Raw genomic sequence first — 23,237 nt, 5'->3', positions numbered from 1 at the left:
CCGCCCCCCCCCAGGAAGCCCCAAACCCCCCAAAATCCGGCTGGGGGGAGGGAATGGGACTGGGACCCCCTCCCGAACAGGAATTGGGGGTGGGGGGCACCGGCACCCCCGGACCCCCCCCCCAATCCCGGGCTTTGTCTCCGTGCCCGCCCGGCAGCGCTTCATTAGCGCCAGGCCCTCATTAGCGGCGCTAATTAAACACCCCACACGTGCTCGGGGGCGCCCCCAGCCCCCCAAAAATCCCCCCCTCTGCTGGGGCCGGGGTGGTCCTGAAAAGGGGGGGTGGGGGGATTTTTGGGGGGATTTAGGGGTGATTTTGGGGAGGTTTCAGGGTGATTTTTAGGGGCGATTTTGGAGGATTTAAGGGTGATTTTTGGGGGGTTATAGGTGATTTTTTGGGGGGTTTCAGGGTGAGTTTTGGGGTCTCACTGTGATTTTTGGGGGGTTTCACTGCGATTTTTGGGGTGTTTCACTGCGATTTTTGGGGTTTCACTGTGATTTTTGGGGTGTTTCACTGTGATTTTTGGGGTTTCCCTGTGATTTTTGGGGTGTTTCCCTGTGATTTTTGGGGTGTTTCCCTGTGATTTTTGGGGTCTCACTGTGATTTTTCGGGGATTTTGGGGTGTCCCGGGCTGGGGGCTCACAGGGGGGGTTTGGGGGCGCCCCGGGGGGGTTCCCCACGCCCCCCACTCACCCCCGGCAGGGTTTTCTGCTCGTGCAGGGCGCTCTGCGCCTTCAGGGCCGACTCGCGGGCGCAGTAGGTCAGGAAGGCGCATCCTGGGGGGCAAAAAAGGGGTCGGGGGGCTTGGGGGGGACCCCCGGGGGGCCTCACCCCCAGCCCGAGGTGACACAGAGGGTCTGGAGTGGCCAGAGAGCCCCAAAAGCAGCGGGACCCCCCCAAAGACCCCAAATCCCCCCAGAGACCCCAGACCCCCCCACAGACCCCAAACAACCCCCACAGACCCCACCCCAAAGCCCCCCAGACCCCCATTTTGGGGCAGGGAGCCCCCCAAGACCCCTGGGGGTCCCACAGAGACCCCAGGACCCCTCGAGACCCCCCCAGTTTTTGGTGCCATCGAGGCACAGTCGGTGCCGGGGGTTTGGGGGGCTCAGGGACCCCCCCGGGTGTTGGGGACACCCCCGGCAGGGCCCTGTCATTGTCACCGCCGGGTGTGACACCCCCGCCCCCAGGGACCCCCGGTGTCACCCCCAGGGACACACGGGGTGACATGTGACACCCCAACGACAGACACAGCACCCCAAAACAACACCTGGAAACCTCAAAACACCTGGAAACCCCAAAACAACACCTGGAAACCCCAAAACAACACCCAGACATCCCAAAACGACACCTAGAAACCTCAAAATGACACCCGGAAACCCCAAAATGACACCTGGACACCTCAAAATGACCCCCAGACATCCCGAGGGACACCCAGCGCTGGTGTCACCCTCACAGGGCCCCATGGGGTGACAGCCAGCACCCACATGGCACCCCAAAACAACGCCCTGACACCAAGCCCAGCCCCTGACGCGACACCACAACACCGCCAGGGCCGGGTGTCACCTGGAGGGGCACCCATGGGACACCAACACCCGAAACAACACCCGGCAGCGCCTGGCACCCACCTAGCACTACAGCCGGGCACGACACCCCAACAACAGCCCAACAGCACCTAACAACAACAGCCTAGCAACACCCTGACAACAACAGCACCTAGCACTACAGCCGGGCACGACACCCCAACAACAGCCCAACAGCACCTAACAACAGCCTAGCAACACCCTGACAACGACACCCCAGAAACAACCCAACAACAACACCCCAACAACACCCTGACAACGACAGCCCAGCAAAAAACCAGCCCAATAACACCCCAACAACACCTGAACAACAACCCAGCAACAACAGCCTGCACTCACCCAGCCCCACAACAGCCGGACACAACACCCCACACCTGACACAACCCCTGCCCACCCCGCACAGCCGCCCTCGCCCCCAACACCCGGGGTACAACACCCTGACACGGGGTACCCCGGCTGGGCTGGGGGGCTGCGGCTGTTCCTGGTGCCTGGGGCTGTTCCCGGTGCCCTCGGCTGTACCCGGGGCTGTTCCCAGTGCCCGGGGCTGTGCCCAGGCCTGCGGCTGTAGTTTGAGCTGTGGGTGTTGCTCAAGGCCTTTGGCTGTGCTGGGGCTGTTCCTGCGGCTGTTCCCGGTGCCCTCGGTTGTACCCGGGGCTGTTCCCGGTACCGGGGGCTGTTCTGGGGGCTGTTCCCAGTTCCCTGTACCCTCGGTTGTACCCGGTACCGTTCGTGGGGCTGTTCCCGGTACCGGAGGTTGGATCTGGAGTGGTTCCCAACACCGGGGCTGTTCCGGTTACTGGGGGCTGTTCCCGGTACCGGGGCCCTCGGTTGTACCCGGGGCTGTTCCTGGGGCTGTTCCCGGTACCGGGGCTGTTCCCGGTGCCCCGGTTGTACCCGGGGCTGTTCCTGGGGCTGTTCCCGGTACCGGGGCCCTCGGTTGTACCTGGGGCTGTTCCCGGGGCTGTTCCCGGTACCGGGGCAGTTCCCGGTGCCCCGGTTGTACCCGGGGCAGTTCCCGGTGCCCCAGGCCCTGTCACGGGGCTGCTCCTGGTGCCGATAGTGCCCGGGGCTGTGCCCAGGCCTGCGGCTGTAGTTTGAGCTGTGGGTGTTGCTCAAGGCCTTTGGCTGTGCTGGGGCTGTTCCTGCGGCTGTTCCCGGGGCCCTCGGTTGTACCCGGGGCTGTTCCCGGTACCGGGGGCTGTTCTGGGGGCTGTTCCCAGTTCCCTGTACCCTCGGTTGTACCCGGTACCGTTCGTGGGGCTGTTCCCGGTACCGGAGGTTGGATCTGGAGTGGCTCCCAACACCGGGGCTGTTCCGGTTACCGGGGGCTGTTCCCGGTACCGGGGCCCTCGGTTGTACCCGGGGCTGTTCCTGGGGCTGTTCCCGGTACCGGGGCTGTTCCCGGTGCCCCGGTTGTACCCGGGGCTGTTCCTGGTGCCCCAGGCCCTATCCGGGGCTGCTCCTGGTGCCGACGGCTGTTCCCGGTACCGGGGCCGTATCCTGGGGCCATTCCCAGTACCGGGAGCTGTTCCCGGTCCCGGGGACCCCATCCCGGGGCTGTTCCCGGTCCCGGGGCTGTGTCACGGGGCCATTCCCGGTGCTGGGAGCTGTTCCCGGTACCGGGAGCTGTTCCTGGTGCTGGAGGCCGTGGCACGGGGCTGCTCCCGGTACCGGGGCCGTACCCCGGGGCTATTCCCGGCGTTCGTGGCTGTTCCCAGTACCGGGGGCCGGATCACAAGGCCGCTCCCGGTACCGGGGGCATCTCCTCGGGCTGTTCCCGGTCCCAGGGGCAGCCCCCGGTACCAGGGGCCACATCCTGGGGCCGTTCCCGGTACCGGGGGCTGAACCCCGGGGATATTTCTCATCCTGGGAGCTATTCCCGGTACCGGGGGCTGTTCCCGGTGCTGGGAGCTGTTCCTGGTACTGGGAGCCTCATCACGAGGCCATTCCCGGTACCGGGGGCCACATCCTGGGGCTAATCCCGGTACCGGGGGCCATTCCCAGTACCGGGGGCCACATCCTGGGGCCGATCCCGGTATTTGGGGCCATTCCCGGTACCGGGAGCCACATGCTGGGGCCGATCCCGGTACCGGGGGCCGATCCCGGGGCTGCCCCCACACCGCCGTGCCCGTGCCCCGCTCCCACCCCCGTGCCCGCTGCCCCTGCCCCACTCCCGCTGCCCGCTCCCGTCCCCCGGGGCCGTTCCCTTCGCCACCCCCGGTTCCCGGCTGCCGGTGCCGGTTGCCGTACCTTTGTGCATCCCGGTGTACTTGTCCTTGATGACGGTGAGCTCGTAGATTTTCCCGAATTGCTCAAAAATCGGTTTCAGGTCCTTCTCCTCCAGGTGCCGCGGGATCTGCCCCACGAAGAGTTTGATGGCGTCGGGCTCCTTCATGGGGCCGCCGGGGGGTCCCCGGGCCCCGGGGCCGCTCCCGCTCCCCGCTATCACCGCCCGGGCTCGGCTCCCGGTGCTCGCGGCGGTGCCCGGTGCCCCGGCGCACACAAAGGACGAGGCGGCCCCGGGGCTCGGCTCGGCTCCGGGGACGGGGCGCGGCGGGGCGGGGGCAGCTCTGCCCGGGGGGCGGCGCTCCCGGCGCTCCCGGTGCGTCCCGGCCGTTTCCCGGGCGCTGCTCCCCAAAATCCCGGTGGATGCTGCGAGCGCCCGCCCCGCCGGTACCGCCCCGGTGGCCTCGGGGAGGGTCCCGGTACCGGGCGGGGGGCGGGGGGAGCTCAGCGCCCGGTTCGGGCCATGGCGGCCGCGGCGGCCGCCGGTCCCCGAGAGCCCCGGTGGTGGCCGAGCCCCCCCGGCCGCTGGGGCAGCGGCACCGGGAACCGGGTACCGGCACCGGGATCGGCACCGGGAGACGCTTTTCTTCCCCGGTTGGAGCCGCCCCGCCCCGCCCCGCCCGGTGCTGATGTCAGAGCGGCACCGGGGACCGGCACCGGCCACGACACCGGGCCCGGGGAGCGGAACCGGGGACGGAGAACTGGGGACCGGCTACGGGGACCGGCACCGGGAACCGGGACCGGATAACGGGCACCGGCACCGCGGCACGGGGTTCTGGCTGCCGGGCACCGGCACCGGCGACAACAGCGGGACCTGGAGTCCGGGACCGGGGATGGGGCTCTGGGAACCGGCTACCGGGACCGGGGGCCGAGCACCGGATACCGGGAACCGACTACCGGGACCGGCCGTGGGGTGCCGGGCAGCGGCGGCAACACCGGGACGGAAACCGGGAACGGGGAGGGGGCGCTCGGAACCGGGCACCGGGGACGGCACCGGGGACAGCACCGGCAGCGGGCCCGGGAACCGGGAGGGGGCCCCGGGCTCCGGTACCGGGATGTTTTGGGGAGGGGGCGGGGCCCGGGGCCGCGCACGCGCGGATGGACGGGGGGAGGTGGGGGAGGGCCCGGTGTGCGCCCACGCGTGTCCCCTCCCCCCGCGTGGCGCTGTCCCCTCCCGGTGCTGTCCCCGGTGCTGAAGTCAGCCCCGCCCCCTCCCCGCCCGTGCGCCGGTGCCACCCCTCGGTGTCACCCCCCCAGTGTCACCCCCTCGGTGTTCCGGTGTCCCCCCCCCGCTGTCCCCAGCCGTGTCCCCCCCGCCGTTGCCATGGCAACGAGCCGGTGACAGCCCAGGTGGCACCGCCACCCCCCCCAGGGGACACGGGGCAGGTGGGGACCCCCCTTGTGGGGCCTTGGGGACTTTGGGGACACGGGCTCACCTGGCCGGGGGGGCGGGGCTTCCCCAGGTGGGCCCCGCCCCCAAGAATTCATTCAGGACAGCCGAAATTCCGATCCCAAAATTCCCTTTTTTTGGGAAAACTCCCAGGAACATTTGGCCTTTTCTTCCCCAAATCCTACAGCCCCCAAAACTTTGAGACCCCCCCCAAAATCCAGGAGACCCCACAAAAGTTTGGGACCCCCCAAAAAAATCCTGATCCCCTTTTCTGGGGGGATTCCTGCTCCAGACCCTGGAGATCCCAAAAGGGGGAACCCCAAAATCCATCCCGGGGACCCCAAAATCCACCCCGGGGACCCCAAATCCATCCCTGGGACCCCCAGGATTTTGGGGTTCAAGGGAGGGTCCCGGGGATCCCACAGGAATTCCAGAGTCCCTCAAAATTCCACTGAACCCCCTTTTCCACAGGGTCCCAAAGGGGGGAATGGCCCCAAATCCATCCTGGGAACCCCAAATCCATCCTGGGGACCCCAAATCCACCCCGGGGACCCCAAATCCTCCCCAGGGACCCCCCTGGACCAGAGTGGGGTTCGGGGGGATTTGGGGGGGCTCAGGAGGATCCAAAATTCCTGAGCTGCTGCTCTGGGAATTGGGCGACGTCCGGGAGTTCCACAGAGGTGAGGGGATCCCAAAGAGGGGGGAACGGCCCCAAATCCATTCTGGGGACCCCAAATCCCTCGGAGGGGACCCCAAATCCCCGGGGGGGGTCAGAGGAGCCGCTCCCTGCTGCTCTCCAGCTGCTGCTGCTGCTGCTGCTGCCAGTGCCGGAAGCATTTGGTTTTGGGGTGCAGGAACTGCACCACGTCCATGGGCACCCGCACCGTGTCCAGCCCGTTCACCTGGGGACCCCAAACCCACCCCAAAACACCTGAGTCACCCCAAAAACACCCCAAAAACACCCCAAAAACACCCCCGGGGCACCACGGCCATGGGCACCCGCACCGTGTCCAGCCCGTTCACCTGGGGCCCCAAAACCACCCCAAAAACACCTGAGCCACCCCAAAACCACCCCAAAAACACCTGAGCCACCCCCAAAACCACCCCAAAAACACCTGAGCCACCCCAAAACCACCCCAAAAACACCTGAGCCACCCCAAAAACACCCCAAAAACACCTGAGCCACCCCAAAACAACCCCAAAAACACCTGAGCCACCCCAAAACCACCCCCGGGGCACCACGGCCATGGGCACCCACACCGTGTCCAGCCCGTTCACCTGGGGACCCCAAAAGCACCCCAAAACCCAGCAGAGCACCCCAAAATCCCCTGGATCACCCCAATGTTCCCAGCTGGAGGGAGAAGGGGGAAATGGGAGAGGAAAATGGGGGAAATCAGCTGGAAATGGGGAGGGGGAAGAGAGGGGGAAGAGAAATTGGGAGAGGGGATTTGGGGAAAAAGGAGGAAATGAGGGGGAATGGGAGAGGGAAATGGGGTGGGAGTGAGGGGGAATGGGGGAAAAGTGGAAGGGAAATTGGGGGAAATGGGGAGGAAATGAGGGGGAATGGGAGAGGGAAATGGGGTGGGAGTGAGGGGGAATGGGGGAAAAGTGGAAGGGAAATTGGGGGAAATGGGGAGGAAATGGGGGAAAAGTGAAAAAGGAAATTGGGGGAAATGGGGAGGAAATGAGGGAGGAACAGGAGAGGGAAATGGGGAGGAAATGAGGGGAAATGGGGAAAAAGTAAAAAGGGAAACTGGGGGAAATGGGGTGGGAGTGAAAGGGAAATTGGGAGTGAGGATTGGGGAAAATGGGGGGAAATGGGAGAGGGAAATGGGGTGGGAGTGAGGGGGAAATAGGGAGAAAGTAGAAGGGAAATTGGGGGAAATGGGGAGGAAATGGGGAAAAATGAAAAGGGAAATTGGGAGTGAGGATTGGGGAAAATGGGGGGAAATGGGAGAGGGAAATGGGGTGGAAGTGAGGGGGAAATGGGGAGGAAGTGGAAGGGAAATTGGGGGAAATGGGGAGGAAATGGGGAAAAATGAAAAGGGAAACTGGAGGAAATGGGGAGGAAATGAGGGGGAATGGGGTGGGAGTGGAAGGGAAATTGGGGGAAATGGGGAAAAAGTGAAAAGGGAAATTGGGAGTGAGGATTGGGGGAAATTGGGAGGAAATGAGGGAGGAACAGGAGAGGGAAATGGGGAGGAAATGAGGGGGAATGGGGTGGGAGTGGAAGGGAAATTGGGAGTGAGGATTGGGGAAAAAGGGGGGAAATGGGAGAGGGAAATGGGGAGGAAATGAGGGAGGAACAGGAGAGGGAAAGGGGGAGGAAATGAGGGGGAATGGGGTGGGAGTGGAAGGGAAATTGGGGGAAATGGGGGGGAAATGGGGAAAAATGAAAAGGGAAACTGGAGGAAATGGGGAGGAAATGAGGGAGGAACAGGAGAGGGAAAGGGGGAGGAAATGAGGGGGAATGGGGTGGGAGTGGAAGGGAAATTGGGGGAAATGGGGGGGAAATGGGGAAAAATGAAAAGGGAAACTGGAGGAAATGGGGAGGAAATGAGGGAGGAACAGGAGAGGGAAAGGGGGAGGAAATGAGGGGGAATGGGGTGCAAGGGGTCCCCCCTGTCCCCGTGTCCCCTGTCCCCATGTCCCCCTGTCCCCTGTCCCCCGTCCCCAAATGGGGTGGAAATGAGGGGGAAATGGGGAGAAAGTGGAAGGGAAATTGGGGGAAATGGGGAGGAAATGAGGGGGAATGGGGTGCAAGGGGCCCCCCTGTCCCCCTGTCCCCTGTCCCCGTGTCCCCTGTCCCCGTGTCCCCCTGTCCCCGTGTCCCCTGTCCCCTCACCGTGACGTCACACCAGAAGTGTCCCCAGCGTGTGATGGGCTCCGGTGGCAGCCGCAGGGCGTGGGGGGGCACGAACACCCCGAGCTGGCACGGGAACACAACGGGCACGGCCCCAAACCCGGGGGGTCACCCCAAACCCGGGGTGTCACCCGAAATCTGGGGCTTTCACCCCAAATCCCAGGGTCCCACCCCAAATCCCGGGGTTTCACCCCAAATCCCAGCAGCAGGGGCAGGCACAGCCCCCAGACCCCCCCACAGCCCCATCCCAGCCCCCCCAGATCCTTTGGGAACCCCAAATCCTAGGAATAGATTTGACCCCAAAACCCAGGAACAGAGGCAGGTCAGAGCCCCCTAGACCCTTTGGGAATGATCCCAAATCCTGGGAATGATCCCAATTCTTGGGAATGACCCCAAATCCTGAAAGCAGGGCTGGGAGAGCCCCCCACAAACCCTGTGGAAACCCCAAAGCCTTTGGGAATGACCCCAAATTCCAGAAATGGCCCCACATGGCAGGAACAGCCCCAAAACCCAGGAATGATCCCAAAACCTGGGAATGATCCCAAAACCCGGCAATGACCCCAAAACCAGGGAGTGACTCCAAATCCTGGGAGTGACCCCAAAACCCAAAAATGGCTCCAAAACCCAGGAACGGCCCCAAATCCCAGGAACAGCCCCAAAACATGGGAATGATCCTAAAACCCAACGGAACAAGAGTGACCCCAAAACCCAGAAACGGCCCCAAAACCAGGGAACCACCCCAAACCCCGGGAGCAGGGCTGGCCTGGCTCCCCCAAATCCTTCGGGAATGACCCCAAACCCTGGGGTCTGGCCCTGGGAATCCCTAAAATCCCACAAATCCCCCAAATCCCAGAAATGCTCTCACGTTCTTGAGGAAGTGCCGGGCCACGATGTCGGGGCTGAGCTCCCAGCTCACGTTGTTCTTCATCCCCACCTGGAGCCGGCAGCGCCGCAGGAATTCCAGGGTCTGGGGGAGGGAACGGGATCGGGAATTCCGGGGGAATTCCGGGGGAATTCCCGGGATTTGGGGGTTCTTGGGATGGGGGACCCCGCTCACCTTCTGCCCGCTCTGGGTTTGGGGCTCCTCCAGCTTCCCCTGCTGCGCCAGCTGGGAATGGGAGATGGGAATTAGGGGGGTGGGATTGGGGAAATGGGGGAAATGGGGGGAAATGGGGGGAAAAGGGGGGAAAATGGGGGGAAATGGGGGAAGTGGGGGAAAAATGGGATTGAGGAGGGGAAATGGAGAGAAAAAATGAGTTTGAGGAGAGAAAATGGGGAAAATGGGATTGAGGAGGAAAAGTGGGGGGGGAAATGGGGAAAAAATGGGATTGAGGAGAGAAAATAGGGGGGAAAATGGGGAAAATGGGATTGAGGAGGGGAAATGGGGGAAAATGGGAGGAAAATGGGATTGAGGAGGGGAATGGGAGAAAAAACGGGATTGAGGAGAGAAAATAGGGAAAAAAATGGGGAAGAAATGGGGAAAAAACAGGATTGAGGAGAGAAAACGGGGGAAAATGGGATTAAGGAGGGGAAATGGGGGAAAAAATGGAGCTGAGAAGGGGAAATGGGGGAAAAATGGGATTTAAGAGGAAAAATGGAGGGAAAACTGGGTTTGAGGGGGAGAAATCGGATTTAGGAGGGAAAATGGAGAAAAATGGGATTGAGAAGGGAAAATGGGGAAAAAAAATGGGATTTGGGAGACATTGAGGGGAGAAAATGGGGGAAATTGGGATTGAGGAGGGAAAATGGGATTTAGAAAGGTAAATGGGAAAAATGGGGATTGAGGAAAAGAAATGGAGGAAAATAGATTGAGGCAAAGTGGGAAAACCAGGGATTGAGGAGGATAAAAGGGAAAATCCCAGGGATGGAGGAGGATAAAGAGGAAGGAATTGTGCCTGGCAAGGCCAGGAGTTCTCTCCTCATCCCAAACCCTCCTGTGCTCCCCAAAGGAATTTTTTAGGGATCAAAGCTCAATTTAGGATTGCATTCCTAAGGAAAGCAGCACCCAAAAATCCCAAAAATCCCCCAAAAGGCGTGTGGGCTGATCCCTAAATCCCCAATTCCTGTTTTCCCTGGGTTTTCCCAGGCTGGAGGGGCTCCCTGACCTCCTTCTCCTCCTGGAAGAGGCGCAGGTTCTCCGGGGAGGGGTACACGGCCAGGCCCTGCGGGAGCAGCTTGTTCCTGCCCAGGCTCTTCCTCACGCTCACCACGTCCCCTCGGCTGCCCAGGTCTGCCGGGAAAACCGGGAACAGTCACCTGGGAGTGCCGGGGAATCCCGGCAGCAAAACCAGGAAAAGTCACCGGGGAATGCCGGGAATCCCGGCAGGAAAACTGGGAAAAGTCACCCGGGAATGCCGGGAATCCCGGCAGGACAACCGGGAGAAGTCACCCGGGAATGCCCGCAGCCCCAAAACGAAAAGTCACCCGGGAATGCCGGGGAATCCCGGCAGCAAAACCAGGAAAAGTCACCGGGGAATGCCGGGAATCCCGGCAGGAAAACCGGGAAAAGTCACCTGGGAGTGCCGGGGAATCCCGGCAGCAAAACCAGGAAAAGTCACCGGGGAATGCCGGGAATCCCGGCAGGAAAACTGGGAAAAGTCACCCGGGAATGCCGGGAATCCCGGCAGGAAAACCGGGAACAGTCACCCGGGAATGCCAGGGAATCCCAGCTGCCGCGGCAGCTCGGGGGTCCAGCCCTAAGGGGCTGAATTCCAGGAATTTTGTGTCAAATTAAAGAGAAATTCCACGGGATTGTTGGGTTTGGGAGTTAAAATTCGGCTGGGAATGCTGGGAAATCCCAGGATCCCAGGGAGTGAGGAATTCCCACATCTCCAGGGAGTGAGGAACTCAGACCCCATGGAATGAGGGATTCCAAGGGCATGAGGAGCCCCCAGAGCCCAGGGAATGAGAGATTCCCCGGGCATGAGGCACCCCAAGGGATGAGGCACCCCAAGGGAATGAGGCACCCCACGGAACGAGGCACTCCCAGACCCCAGGACATGAGGAGCTCCTAGGGAATGAGGGATTCCCAGGGAATGAGGCACTCCCAGTGAACGAGGCACTCCCTCCCAGACCCCCAGGGAACGAGGCACCCCAAGGGAATGAGGCACTCCCAGACCCCGGGACATGAGCAGCTCCCAGGTAATGAGGGATACCCCGGGAATGAGGGATTCCCACAGAACGAGGCACCCCAAGGGAATGAGGCACCCCAAGGAACGAGGCACCCCAAGGAACGAGGCACCCCCAGGGAATGAGGGATTCCCCGGGCATGAGGCACCCCAAGGGATGAGGCACCCCAAGGGAATGAGGCACCCCACGGAACGAGGCACTCCCAGACCCCAGGACATGAGGAGCTCCTAGGGAATGAGGGATTCCCAGGGAATGAGGCACCCCAAGGGAAAGAGGAGCTTCCAGAAGACCCCCAGGGAATGAGGCACTCCCAGACCCCAGGGAATGAGGCACCCCAAGGGAACGAGGCACCCCAAGGAATGAGGCACCCCAAGGGATGAGGCACCCCAAGGAATGAGGCACCCCAAGGGATGAGGCACCCCAAGGGATGAGGCACCCCAGGGAACGAGGCCCCCCAGGGAACGAGGCCCCCCAGCCCCGTGCCCGCTCACCCTGCACGGCGCGGGTCAGCAGCAGCTCCATGCTGCCCCGGGGCAGGTGTTTGCCGTCCCGCAGCAGCCGGTACACGCGGTGCCGCCGCGGGTGCAGCCGGGGCGCCGCCCCCGCCCGGCCCAGCGGCACCGGCCACACGCGCTCCACCACCACCGAGCCCTGCGGGCACGGAATGTTCCGGAACGTTCTGATGGGCACGGGGCACCGAGCCTACGCGGTGCCGCCGCGGGTGCAGCCGGGGCGCCGCCCCCGCCCGGCCCAGCGGCACCGGCCACACGCGCTCCACCACCACCGAGCCCTGCGGGGTCCGGAATGTTCCGGAAGGTTCTGATGGGAACGGGGCACCGAGCCCTGCGGGGTTCTGGAAGGTTCTAAAGGGTTCTCATGGGCACGGGGCACTGAGCTCTGCAGGGTTCTGGAATGTTCCGGAACATTCTGATGGGAGCAGGGCACCGAGCCCTGCGGGCATGGAACGTTCCGGAAGGTTCTGATGGTCACGGGGCACTGAGCCCTGCGGGGTTCTGGAAGGTTCTAAAGGGTTCTGATGGGCACAAGGCATCAAGCCCTGTGGGGTTCTGGAAGGTTCTAAAGGGTTCCGATAGGAGTGGAGAACCGAGCCCTGCAGGGGTCCAGAATGTTCCGGAACGTTCTGATGGGAACGGGGCACCAAGCCCTGCGGGGTTCTGGAATGTTCTAAAGGGTTCTGAGGGGCACAGGGCACCGAGCCCTGCGGGGTTCTGGAATGTTCTAAAGGGTTCCAATAGGAGCGGGGAACCGAGCCCTGCAGGGGTCCAGAACGTTCCAGAAGGTTCTGATGGGAACGGGGCACTGAGCTCTGCAGGGTTCTGGAATGTTCTAAAGGGTTCTGATGGGAGCAGGGCACCGAGCCCTGCGGGCATGGAACGTTCCGGAAGGTTCTGATGGTCACGGGGCACTGAGCCCTGCGGGGTTCTGGAATGTTCCCATAACAACAGGGGGTTATGGGGTCTGGGGGGGCTCTAATGGGGGATTCCAGGTCCTGAGGGGAACTCGGCTGGGGGTTATGGGGCTGGGGACAGTACAGGGGCTGTGGGGTCTGTAGGGTTCTGTAACGGGGTTATGGGGTCTGGGGGGGCTCTAATGGGGGATTCCAGGTCCTGAGGGGAACTCGGCTGGGGGTTATGGGGCTGGGGACAGTACAGGGGCTGTGGGGTCTGTAGGGTTCTGTAACGGGGTTATGGGGTCTCCGGGGTTCCATAATGGGGCTATGGGGTCTATAGGGTCTACAGGATTTTATAATGGGGTTATGGGGTCTGTAGGGTCTATGGTGTCTATAGGGGCTGTGGGGTCTATAGGGTTCCATAACGGGGTTATGGGGTCTCTAAGGTCCTATAAGGGGGCCATGGGGTCTCTAGGGTTCTATAAGGGGTTTATGGGGTCTGTAGGGTTCTATAAGGGGGTTATGGGGTCTATAAGGTCTGTAGGAGTCTATAAGGGGTTTATGGGGTCTATAGTCTCTATGGGGTCTATAGGGTTCCATAACGGGGCTATTGGGCCGGTTCAGGGCCCGTCCCGCCGCCCCCGGTACCGACCCCAGGCCCACCCCCAGGGCCGTTCCGCTCTGGGTCAAAGCCCGTCCCCCACCCTCAGACGCCCCCCCACCACTCCCGGTGTCCCCGCCCTCACCGAGCCATGGCTGAGGCTCAGGGCTCGTTGCACCACCACTCCCGGGTTCCCCTCTGGGTCAAAACCCGTCCCCCGCCCCCGGTACCCAACCGCAGACGCCCCCCCGCCACTCCCGGTGTCCCCGCCCTCACCGAGCCATGGCTGAGGCTCAGGGCTCGTTGCCCCGCCGCTCCCGGTGTCCCCGCCCTCACCGGGCCATGGCTCAGGCTCAGGGCCCGGCTCAGCGCCCGTCCCGCCGCCCCCGGGCCCAACATGGCGGCCCCGCTCCCTCACGGCGCCGAGGACCCCACGCCGTCCGCACTGCGCCTGCGCAGAGCCCGGCGCGCCTGCCCTGGCGCGCTTGCGCGGGATGTGCGCACCGGAGTGCAAGGACCCCACCGGGGGCTGCCCGCGGCGCGCCTGCGCCCGGTTCCCGCCGGTTCCCGCCGCGGCGGGGACGGAGCGCTGAGAAACCTTCAACTTTATTAACTCAGAACCACAGTTAGTGCAACGGAACAGCACAACAAGGCGAGGGAACCGGGAACTCCCGGTAACGGAAGGGGCACCGCCGGCCCTCGGCCCCGGCGTGTCGTGTCCCGGCAAGAGGCACAGGCGGAGATCCCCGCGATGGGTCGGTCCGGCCTCCCGGAGGGCTCCGGGTCACCGGGATGGGGTCACCGGGAGCGGCTCCCGGTGGCACCGGGCACGGGCCGGGGGGTCCCGGTACCGCTCCCGGGGCGGTGTCACTGCACGGTGTCACCGGCAGGGCCCGGGCTCGCTGAGGCAGGGCGCGGGGCCGGGGCCGTCCCCGGGCTCCACCGGGCTCGGGGCGGGGGCGCAGCCGGGAGTGTCCTGCCCGGGAAGAGCGGGGTGAGCCCGCCCGGGACGGACACCGGGAGGGACACCGGGAGGGACACCGGGAGGGGACACGGGACACCGGGAGGGACACCGGGAGGGGCACCGGGAGGGGACACGGGACACCGGGAGGGGACACGGGAGGGGACACGGGACAGCGGGAGCAGCTCACCGGGGGCTCCTCCGGGGGCCCGGGCACGGCGTAGCCCAAACGCACCAGCTCTGCTCCCACGTCCAGGCTCTGCGGGGACACCGGAGTGGGGACAGGGACACCGGGAATGCGGTGAGGGGACAGCTGGGGACAGTCGTTAGGGACACAGGTGACCCCGGTGACACACCTGTCTGTGGCTCTGGGAACACCAGGAGTGGGGACGCTTGGGGACAGTTGGTGAGGGGACAGCTGGGGACAGTCGTTAGGGACACAGGTGACCCCGGTGACACACCTGTCTGTGGCTCTGGGAACACCAGGAGTGGGGACAGTTCTGGGGACACTTGGGGACAGCTGCGGGGACCCTGGGGACCCTGAGGACAGTTGTGGTGACCCTGGGGACAGCTGTGGTGACCCTGGGGACACTTGGGGCCAGCTGTGATGACCCCAGGGACAGTTGTGGGGACCCTGGGGACAGTTATGGGGACACTGGAGACAGTTGGGGTGGCCCTGGGGACAGTTCTGGTAACCCTGGGGACACTTGGTGACCCTGGGGACAGCTGTGGGGACACTGGGGACACCTGGGGACAGTTCTGGTGACCCTGGGGACACTTGGTGACCCTGGGGACAGCTGTGGGGACACTGGGGACACCTGGGGACAGTTCTGGTGACCCTGGGGACACTTGGTGACCCTGGGGACAGTTGTGGTGACCCTCAGGACACGTGGGGACAGCTGTGGGGACAGCTCTGGTGACCCTGGGGACAGCTCTGGTGACCCTGGTGACCCTGGTGACAGTTGTGGTGACACCCTGTGACACCCGGTGGCCCCGGTGACAGTTCAGGTGACACCCTGTGACACCCGGTGACACCCGGTGGCCCCGGTGACAGTTCAGGTGACACCCTGTGACACCCGGTGGCCGGTGGCGCCCCTGTCCGTGGCGCTGGGCGAAGAGGCGCAGGCGGGGCCGCGGCACCGGAGTGGGGACAGGGACACCGGGAATGCGGTGAGGGGACAGCTGGGGACAGTCGTTAGGGACACAGGTGACCCCGGTGACACACCTGTCTGTGGCTCTGGGAACACCAGGAGTGGGGACGCTTGGGGACAGTTCTGGGGACAGTTGGGGACAGTTGGGGACAGCTGTGGGGACACTTGGGGACAGCTGTGGGGACCCCAGGGACAGTTGGGGTGGCCCTGGGGACAGTTCTGGTAACCCTGGGGACACTTGGTGACCCTGGGGACAGTTGTGGTGACCCTCAGGACACGTGGGGACAGCTGTGGGGACAGCTCTGGTGACCCTGGTGACCCCGGTGACAGTTGTGGTGACACCCTGTGACACCCGGTGGCCCCGGTGGCGCACCTGTCCGTGGCGCTGGGCGAAGAGGCGCAGGCGGGGCCGCGGGCAGGTCCTGGCAGGGCCGTAGCTGCAGATCCGCGCCACCAACGGGCACCAGCGGGCGCAGCCCGTGAGCCGCTCGAACTCCTGCAGGGCCGCCTGGGGCCACGCGCCACCTGCGGGGACACGGGGACAGGGACAGTGACAGGGACAGGGACAGCACGGCCCTTGAACTCCTGCAGGGCCGCCTGGGGCCACGAGCCACCTGCGGGGACACGGGGACAGCTGTGACACAGGGACAGGGACAGCACGGCCCTCGAACTCCTGCAGGGCCGCCTGGGGCCACGAGCCACCTGCGGGGACACGGGGACATGGGGACAGTGACACAGGGACAGGACAGCTGCTCAAACTCCTCCAGGGCTGCTTCAGGCCACGAGCCACCTGTGGGACACACTGGGGACAGGGTGACAGCAGGGACAGCGGGGACAGCGGGATACTGGACACGCTGGGACAGCAGGACAGTGGTGACACCGAGACAGCGGTCACACACTGGGACACTGGTCACACCAGGACACACTGGGACAGCGGTGACATGGGCCATGTGCCACCCTGGGAGGGGACAGGGACATGTGCCACACCCTGGGGGGGACAGGGCCGGGTGCCACTCCCAGCAGTGACAGAGCCATGTCCCACCCCCCGGAGGTGACAGTGACAGGGCTGTCCCACCCCAGAGCAGGTGACAGGGCTGTCCCTCCCCCAGGTGACAGTGACAGGGCTGTCCCACCCCAGAGCAGGTGACAGGGCTGTCCCTCCCCCAGGTGACAGTGACAGGGCCATCCCCCCCCAGGTGTGACAGTGACAGGGCTGTCCCCCCCCCGGAGGTGACAGTGACAGGGCTGTCCCTCCCCCAGGTGACAGTGACAGGGCCATCCCCCCCCAGGTGACAGTGACAGGGCCATCCCCCCCCAGGTGCCAGTGACAGGGCTGTCCCCCTCACCGCTGGGGACAATCCCGGCCAGGCTGCACTCGATGGCCTGGAAGGGCAGGCTCAGGAAGTCGCTCCTGCAGGGACACGGTGAGGGCACTGCTGGGGACAGCGACATTGTCCCGGGGCACGGGGACATCATGCCGCCGGTGCCACCCCCCTGCCACACCTGAGGGCCCGCAGAGCCTCGGGGGGGGCCTGGCCGTTGTCCCCAAAGTCCACGTAGTGCAGCTCCAGGTGGCCGTTGTCCAGCGTCCCCAGCACGCGCGCCCGGTACCACTCGCCATCGTCCCGGTACGGCGCGGCCACGATGGCCCCGGCGTGCACCGACGGGGGTGGCACCTGGGGACACGGGGACGGTCAGGGGACACGGGGGGGATGCCAGGGGACAGTGCTGGGATGGGAGGGGACATGGGAGGGACACAAGGGGACAGTGCTGGGGCAGCAGGGACAGGGGGACAGTCAGGGGACACGGGAGGGACATGAGGGGACAGTGCTGGACAGCAGGGACAGGGGGACAGGGGGTAAGGGACATGGTGGGGACAGTGCTGGGACGGTCAGGGGACAGTGCTGGGGCAGCAGGGACATGGGGACAGTGCTAGGACAGTCAGGGGACACGGAAGGGACACGAGGGGACAGTGCTGGGACAGTCAGGGGACACGGAAGGGACACGAGGGGACAGTGCTGGGGCAGCAGGGACAGGGGGACAGGGGTAAGGGACACGGTGAGGACAGTGCTGGGACAGTCAGGGGACAGGGGGACAGTCAGGGGACATGGGAGGGACACGGGACACAGTGAGGACAGTGCTGGGATGGGAGGGGTCAAAGGAACAGGGTAAGGGACATGGTGGGGACAGTGCTGGGACAGTCAGGGGACACGGGAGGGACACGAGGGGACAGTGCTGGGACAGCAAGGACAGGGGGACAGGGGGTAAGGGACACAGTGAGGACAGTGCTGGGATGGGAGGGGTCAAAGGAACAGGGTAAGGGACATGGTGGGGACAGTGCTGGGACAGTCAGGGGACACGGGAGGGACACGAGGGGACAGTGCTGGGACAGCAAGGACAGGGGGACAGGGGGTAAGGGACACAGTGAGGACAGTGCTGGGATGGGAGGGGTCAAAGGAACAGGGTAAGGGACATGGTGGGGACAGTGCTGGGACAGTCAGGGGACACGGGAGGGACACGAGGGGACAGTGCTGGGACAGCAAGGACAGGGGGACAGGGGGTAAGGGACACAGTGAGGACAGTGCTGGGATGGGAGGGGTCAAAGGAACAGGGTAAGGGACATGGTGGGGACAGTGCTGGGACAGTCAGGGGACACGGGAGGGACACGAGGGGACAGTGCTGGGACAGCAAGGACAGGGGGACAGGGGGTAAGGGACACAGTGAGGACAGTGCTGGGATGGGAGGGGTCAAAGGAACAGGGTAAGGGACATGGTGGGGACAGTGCTGGGACAGTCAGGGGACACGGGAGGGACACGAGGGGACAGTGCTGGGACAGCAAGGACAGGGGGACAGGGGGTAAGGGACACAGTGAGGACAGTGCTGGGATGGGAGGGGTCAAAGGAACAGGGTAAGGGACATGGTGGGGACAGTGCTGGGACAGTCAGGGGACACGGGAGGGACACGAGGGGACAGTGCTGGGACAGCAAGGACAGGGGGACAGGGGGTAAGGGACACAGTGAGGACAGTGCTGGGATGGGAGGGGTCAAAGGAACAGGGTAAGGGACATGGTGGGGACAGTGCTGGGACAGTCAGGGGACACGGGAGGGACACGAGGGGACAGTGCTGGGACAGCAAGGACAGGGGGACAGGGGGTAAGGGACACAGTGAGGACAGTGCTGGGATGGGAGGGGTCAAAGGAACAGGGTAAGGGACATGGTGGGGACAGTGCTGGGACAGTCAGGGGACACGGGAGGGACACGAGGGGACAGTGCTGGGACAGCAAGGACAGGGGGACAGGGGGTAAGGGACACAGTGAGGACAGTGCTGGGATGGGAGGGGTCAAAGGAACAGGGTAAGGGACATGGTGGGGACAGTGCTGGGACAGTCAGGGGACACGGGAGGGACACGAGGGGACAGTGCTGGGACAGCAAGGACAGGGGGACAGGGGGTAAGGGACACAGTGAGGACAGTGCTGGGATGGGAGGGGTCAAAGGAACAGGGTAAGGGACATGGTGGGGACAGTGCTGGGACAGTCAGGGGACACGGGAGGGACACGAGGGGACAGTGCTGGGACAGCAAGGACAGGGGGACAGGGGGTAAGGGACACAGTGAGGACAGTGCTGGGATGGGAGGGGTCGGGGACAGGGGGTAAGGGACATGGTGGGGACAGTGCTGGGACAGTCAGGGGACACGGGAGGGACACGAGGGGACAGTGCTGGGACAGCAAGGACAGGGGGACAGGGGGTAAGGGACACAGTGAGGACAGTGCTGGGATGGGAGGGGTCAAAGGAACAGGGTAAGGGACATGGTGGGGACAGTGCTGGGACACCAGGGGACACTGAGGGGACACAGACGGGACACAGGTGACACTGGGGACTCACTGTGGGGGCTGCTCTGGTAGCAGTGCCCCACCTTGGCCATGAACTTGTCCAGTGCTGGGACACAGAGGGGACACAGAGAGGACACTGAGAGGACAGAGGGGACACAGATGGGACAGACAGGGGACACTGAGGGGACACAGGGGACTCATGGGGGGCTGCTCTGGTAGAAGTGCCCCACCTTGGCCATGAACTTGTCTTGTTCTGGGACACAGACAGGACACAAGCAGGGACACAAGGGACACTGAGGGGACACAGAAAGGACAGGGGACACCGAGGGGACACCGGGGACTCACGGCGGGGCTGCTCTGGTAGAAGTGGCCCATCTCAGCTGTCAGTTTGTCCAGCTGCAGGCTGCGCGTGCCCAGCAGTTGGATCCAGAAGTGCCCGGGGCTCTCGGCCGCCGACACGTAAACGTCCAGGTGCTCGTCAGCAGGGAAGCTGAAATCTGGGCTGGGCACTGGGGGAGCCCCAAGCAGGGAAACGCACTGAGATCCACCCCAAATCCACCCCAAATCCACTGAAACCCACCCCAAATCCACTGAGATCCACCACAAATCCACTGAAACCCACCCAAAATCCACTGAGATCCACCCCAAATTCACGGAGATCCACCCCAAATCCACTGAGATCCACCCCAAATCCACCCCAAATCCACTGAAACCCACCCTAAATCCACTGAGATCCACCCCAAATCCACTGAAATCCACCCCAAATCCACTGAGATCCACCCCCAGTGCTGGGACAGCAAGGACAGGGGGACAGGGGGTAAGGGACACAGTGAGGACAGTGCTGGGATGGGAGGGGTCAAAGGAACAGGGTAAGGGACATGGTGGGGACAGTGCTGGGACAGTCAGGGGACACGGGAGGGACACGAGGGGACAGTGCTGGGACAGCAAGGACAGGGGGACAGGGGGTAAGGGACACAGTGAGGACAGTGCTGGGATGGGAGGGGTCAAAGGAACAGGGTAAGGGACATGGTGGGGACAGTGCTGGGACAGTCAGGGGACACGGGAGGGACACGAGGGGACAGTGCTGGGACAGCAAGGACAGGGGGACAGGGGGTAAGGGACACAGTGAGGACAGTGCTGGGATGGGAGGGGTCAAAGGAACAGGGTAAGGGACATGGTGGGGACAGTGCTGGGACAGTCAGGGGACACGGGAGGGACACGAGGGGACAGTGCTGGGACAGCAAGGACAGGGGGACAGGGGGTAAGGGACACAGTGAGGACAGTGCTGGGATGGGAGGGGTCAAAGGAACGGGGTAAGGGACATGGTGGGGACAGTGCTGGAACACCAGGGGACACTGAGGGGACACTGAGGGGACACAGGGGACAGCAGGGACTCATGGGGGGGCTGCTCTGGTAGCAGTGCCCCACCTTGGCCATGAACTTGTCCAGTGCTGGGACACAGAGGGGACACAGAGAGGACACTGAGAGGACACTGAGAGGACACAGGGGACACAGATGGGACAGACAGGGGACACTGAGGGGACACAGGGGACTCATGGGGGGCTGCTCTGGTAGCAGTGCCCCACCTTGGCCATGAACTTGTCTTGTTCTGGGACACAGACAGGACACAAGCAGGGACACAAGGGACACTGAGGGGACACAGAAAGGACAGGGGACACCGAGGGGACACCGGGGACTCACGGCGGGGCTGCTCTGGTAGAAGTGGCCCATCTCAGCTGTCAGTTTGTCCAGCTGCAGGCTGCGCGTGCCCAGCAGTTGGATCCAGAAGTGCCCGGGGCTCTCGGCCGCCGACACGTAAACGTCCAGGTGCTCGTCAGCAGGGAAGCTGAAATCTGGGCTGGGCACTGGGGGAGCCCCAAGCAGGGAAACGCACTGAGATCCACCCCAAATCCACCCCAAATCCACTGAAATGCACAGAAACCCACCCAAAATCCACTGAGATCCACCCCAAATCCACCCCAAATCCACTGAAATGCACAGAAACCCACCCAAAATCCACTGAGATCCACCCCAAATCCACCCCAAATCCACTGAAATGCACAGAAACCCACCCAAAATCCACTGAGATCCACCCCAAATCCACCCCAAATCCACTGAAATGCACAGAAACCCACCCAAAATCCACTGAGATCCACCCCAAATCCACCCCAAATCCACTGAAATGCACAGAAACCCACCCAAAATCCACTGAGATCCACCCCAAATCCACTGAAACCCACCCAAAATCCACCTGAAATCTACCTGAGTCTCACTGAAATCTACCCAAATCCACCCAAAATCCAATGAAATCTACCCCAAATCCACTGAAATCTACCCCAAATCCACCTGAAATCCACTGAAATCCACTGAAATCTACTGAAACCCCCCCAAATCCACTGAAATCCACCTGAAATCCACCCAAAACCCACCCCAAATCCCACCAGGACAGCCACGGCACAGGGGGAACCCCGAAATCAGCGAAAGGGGTTCCCCAGGGATTTGGGGTGTCCCTGTGGCCATGGAGGGATCCCCCCAGGATTTTGGGGTGGCTATGAGGATTCCCCTGGAGGATTTGGGGCTGTGAGAGGTTTTGGGGTGCCCCATACCGATGATCCTGCCCACGGCCCGCTGGGGCACGCAGAGCTGTTTGGTACACTGGGATTTGGGGTTCCCCAGGGATTTGGGGTGTCCCGGGGTACAGAAGGATCCCCCCAGGGTTTTGGGGTGCCCCGTACCGATGATCCTGCCCACGGCGCGCTGGGGCACGCGCAGCTGCTCGGCCACGGGCGCGCTGTCGGCCACGATGCGCAGCACGGCCGCCTCCCCAGTCCCCCCAGTCCCCAGTCCCCCCGGTTCCCCCAGTATCTCCCAGCACTCCCAGTCCCCCCAGTCGTGGCCCCACCTGGTTGATGGTGGCTCCCCGGCGGCCGATCAGCGCTTTCAGGGCCGTGCGGGGCACCCTGAGCCCCACGTCCAGCCCCTCGTCTGCCACCAGCGTCACCTGCGCCTCTGCGGGGACAGCGGGGACACGGCTGGGACCCGGGCCACGGGGGGCACGGGGACCCCCGGGTGGGGGCACACAGGGAACAGGGAATTCCCGGCGGGAAAAGGGACCCCAAGGGGGCCCCACATCCCCGGGGGTCCCCAAAGTGTCCCCAGAGGGTCCCCAAAATGTCCCCAAGGTGTCCCCAGAGGGTCCCCAGAGTGCCCCCAGAGGGTCACAAAGGGACAGGAAGGGACTGGGACCCTTCCCAGGGGGGTCACAAACAGGGAACAGGGAATTCCTGGCAGGAAAAGGGACCCCAAGGGGCCCTGCTTCCCATTGGGGTCCCCCGAGTGTCCCCAAAGTGTCCCCAGAGTGTCCCCAAAGTGTCCCCCAAATGTCCCCTGGGTGTTCCCAAAGGATCCCAAAGGAACAGGGACCTTCCTGGGGAGCTCACAAGGGAATTCCCGGTGGGAAAAGGGACTCCAAGGGTCCCCCACTTCCCATTGGGGTCCCCAAAATGTCCCCTGGGTGTCCCCAAAGGGTCCCCAAAGTGTCCCCTGGGTGTCCCCAAAGTGTCCCCTGGGTGTCCCCAGGGTGGCCCCAGAGGGTCCCAAAGGGACAGGGACCTCCCTGAGGAGCCCACAAGGCAATTCCCGGTGGGAAAAGCGGCTCCCCGTCCCCGCGGAGCTCCCGGGGGTACCGGGGGCGCAGGGCCGGGCCCCGGTGCGGGCCCCGCACGCACCTCGGCTCTCCCGGTAGCGCCGGTAGAGGATGTAGAGCACGGTGGCGGCGGCCGGCACGCCCAGGAGCAGGGCGGTTTTCTGCAGGCTGCTCAGGCTGGGCACGGAGCCGCGTCCCGCCATCGCCGGGCCCTTACCGGGCCCTTACCGGGGCTTTACCGGGGGGTACCGAGAGGCCACCGGCAGCTCCCGCTGGGGCCGGGCCGCGCTGCGCGCCCACCCCGGGCACTCCCCGGCCGTGCCCCGCCGGCCGTGCCCTCACGGGGGGCTCGGTTCAGGCGCAGGCCCCGGGCCCGGTGCGGCGGC

General features: G+C 63.9%; 3 protein-coding genes across 3 annotated transcripts in view; all 3 read right to left on the bottom strand.

Moving 5' to 3' along the window:
* The window catches only part of CELF3 (CUGBP Elav-like family member 3), a 13,608-nt gene extending 9,490 nt beyond the window's left edge, over positions 1-4,118 (bottom strand). The window contains exons 1-2 of the mRNA XM_039715541.1: positions 3,835-4,118; positions 645-777 (exon numbers count right to left, since the gene is read on the bottom strand). Of these exons, the coding sequence (XP_039571475.1) occupies positions 645-777; positions 3,835-3,979 (278 nt within the window). The 5' untranslated portion in view covers positions 3,980-4,118. The remainder of the gene's footprint in view (positions 1-644; positions 778-3,834) is intronic.
* A 1,823-nt stretch (positions 4,119-5,941) lies between these two features.
* MRPL9 (mitochondrial ribosomal protein L9) lies at positions 5,942-13,663 on the bottom strand. Its single transcript, XM_039715542.1, has 7 exons — positions 13,541-13,663; positions 11,744-11,903; positions 10,229-10,353; positions 9,181-9,231; positions 8,989-9,090; positions 8,106-8,189; positions 5,942-6,162 (listed from the first exon to the last, which is right to left on the bottom strand). The coding sequence occupies exons 1-7, from the start codon at positions 13,661-13,663 to the stop codon at positions 6,031-6,033; spliced, it is 777 nt and encodes a 258-aa protein (XP_039571476.1). The 3' UTR covers positions 5,942-6,030.
* A 186-nt stretch (positions 13,664-13,849) lies between these two features.
* Positions 13,850-23,231, bottom strand: TDRKH (tudor and KH domain containing). The gene is given in 11 exon segments (XM_039715544.1): positions 13,850-14,240; positions 14,416-14,484; positions 15,750-15,901; positions 16,723-16,787; positions 16,880-17,052; positions 19,551-19,795; positions 20,634-20,697; positions 20,907-21,070; positions 21,647-22,104; positions 22,106-22,214; positions 22,934-23,231. Coding segments are annotated over 11 exon segments (1,716 nt in total). The 5' UTR covers positions 23,055-23,231; the 3' UTR covers positions 13,850-14,144.
* Positions 23,232-23,237: the final 6 nt, after the last annotated feature.

This window comes from Passer montanus, unplaced genomic scaffold (assembly GCF_014805655.1).
Source record: "Passer montanus isolate IOZ18808 unplaced genomic scaffold, ASM1480565v1 scaffold331, whole genome shotgun sequence".
Taxonomy (NCBI): Eukaryota; Metazoa; Chordata; class Aves; order Passeriformes; family Passeridae; genus Passer; species Passer montanus.
This window is presented reverse-complemented; position numbering and strand designations above follow the sequence as displayed.

Coding starts and splice junctions, on each gene's coding strand:
- MRPL9 (XM_039715542.1), bottom strand. CDS start 13,663: ATGTTGGGCCCGGGGGCGGCGGGACGGGCGCTGAGCCGGGCCCTGAGC. Junction 11,904..13,540: donor TGAGCCTCAGCCATGGCTCG/GTGAGGGCGGGG, acceptor CCGTGCCCGCAG/GGCTCGGTGGTGGTGGAGCG. Junction 6,163..8,105: donor ACTTCTGGTGTGACGTCACG/GTGAGGGGACAG, acceptor TGGGGTCCCCAG/GTGAACGGGCTGGACACGGT.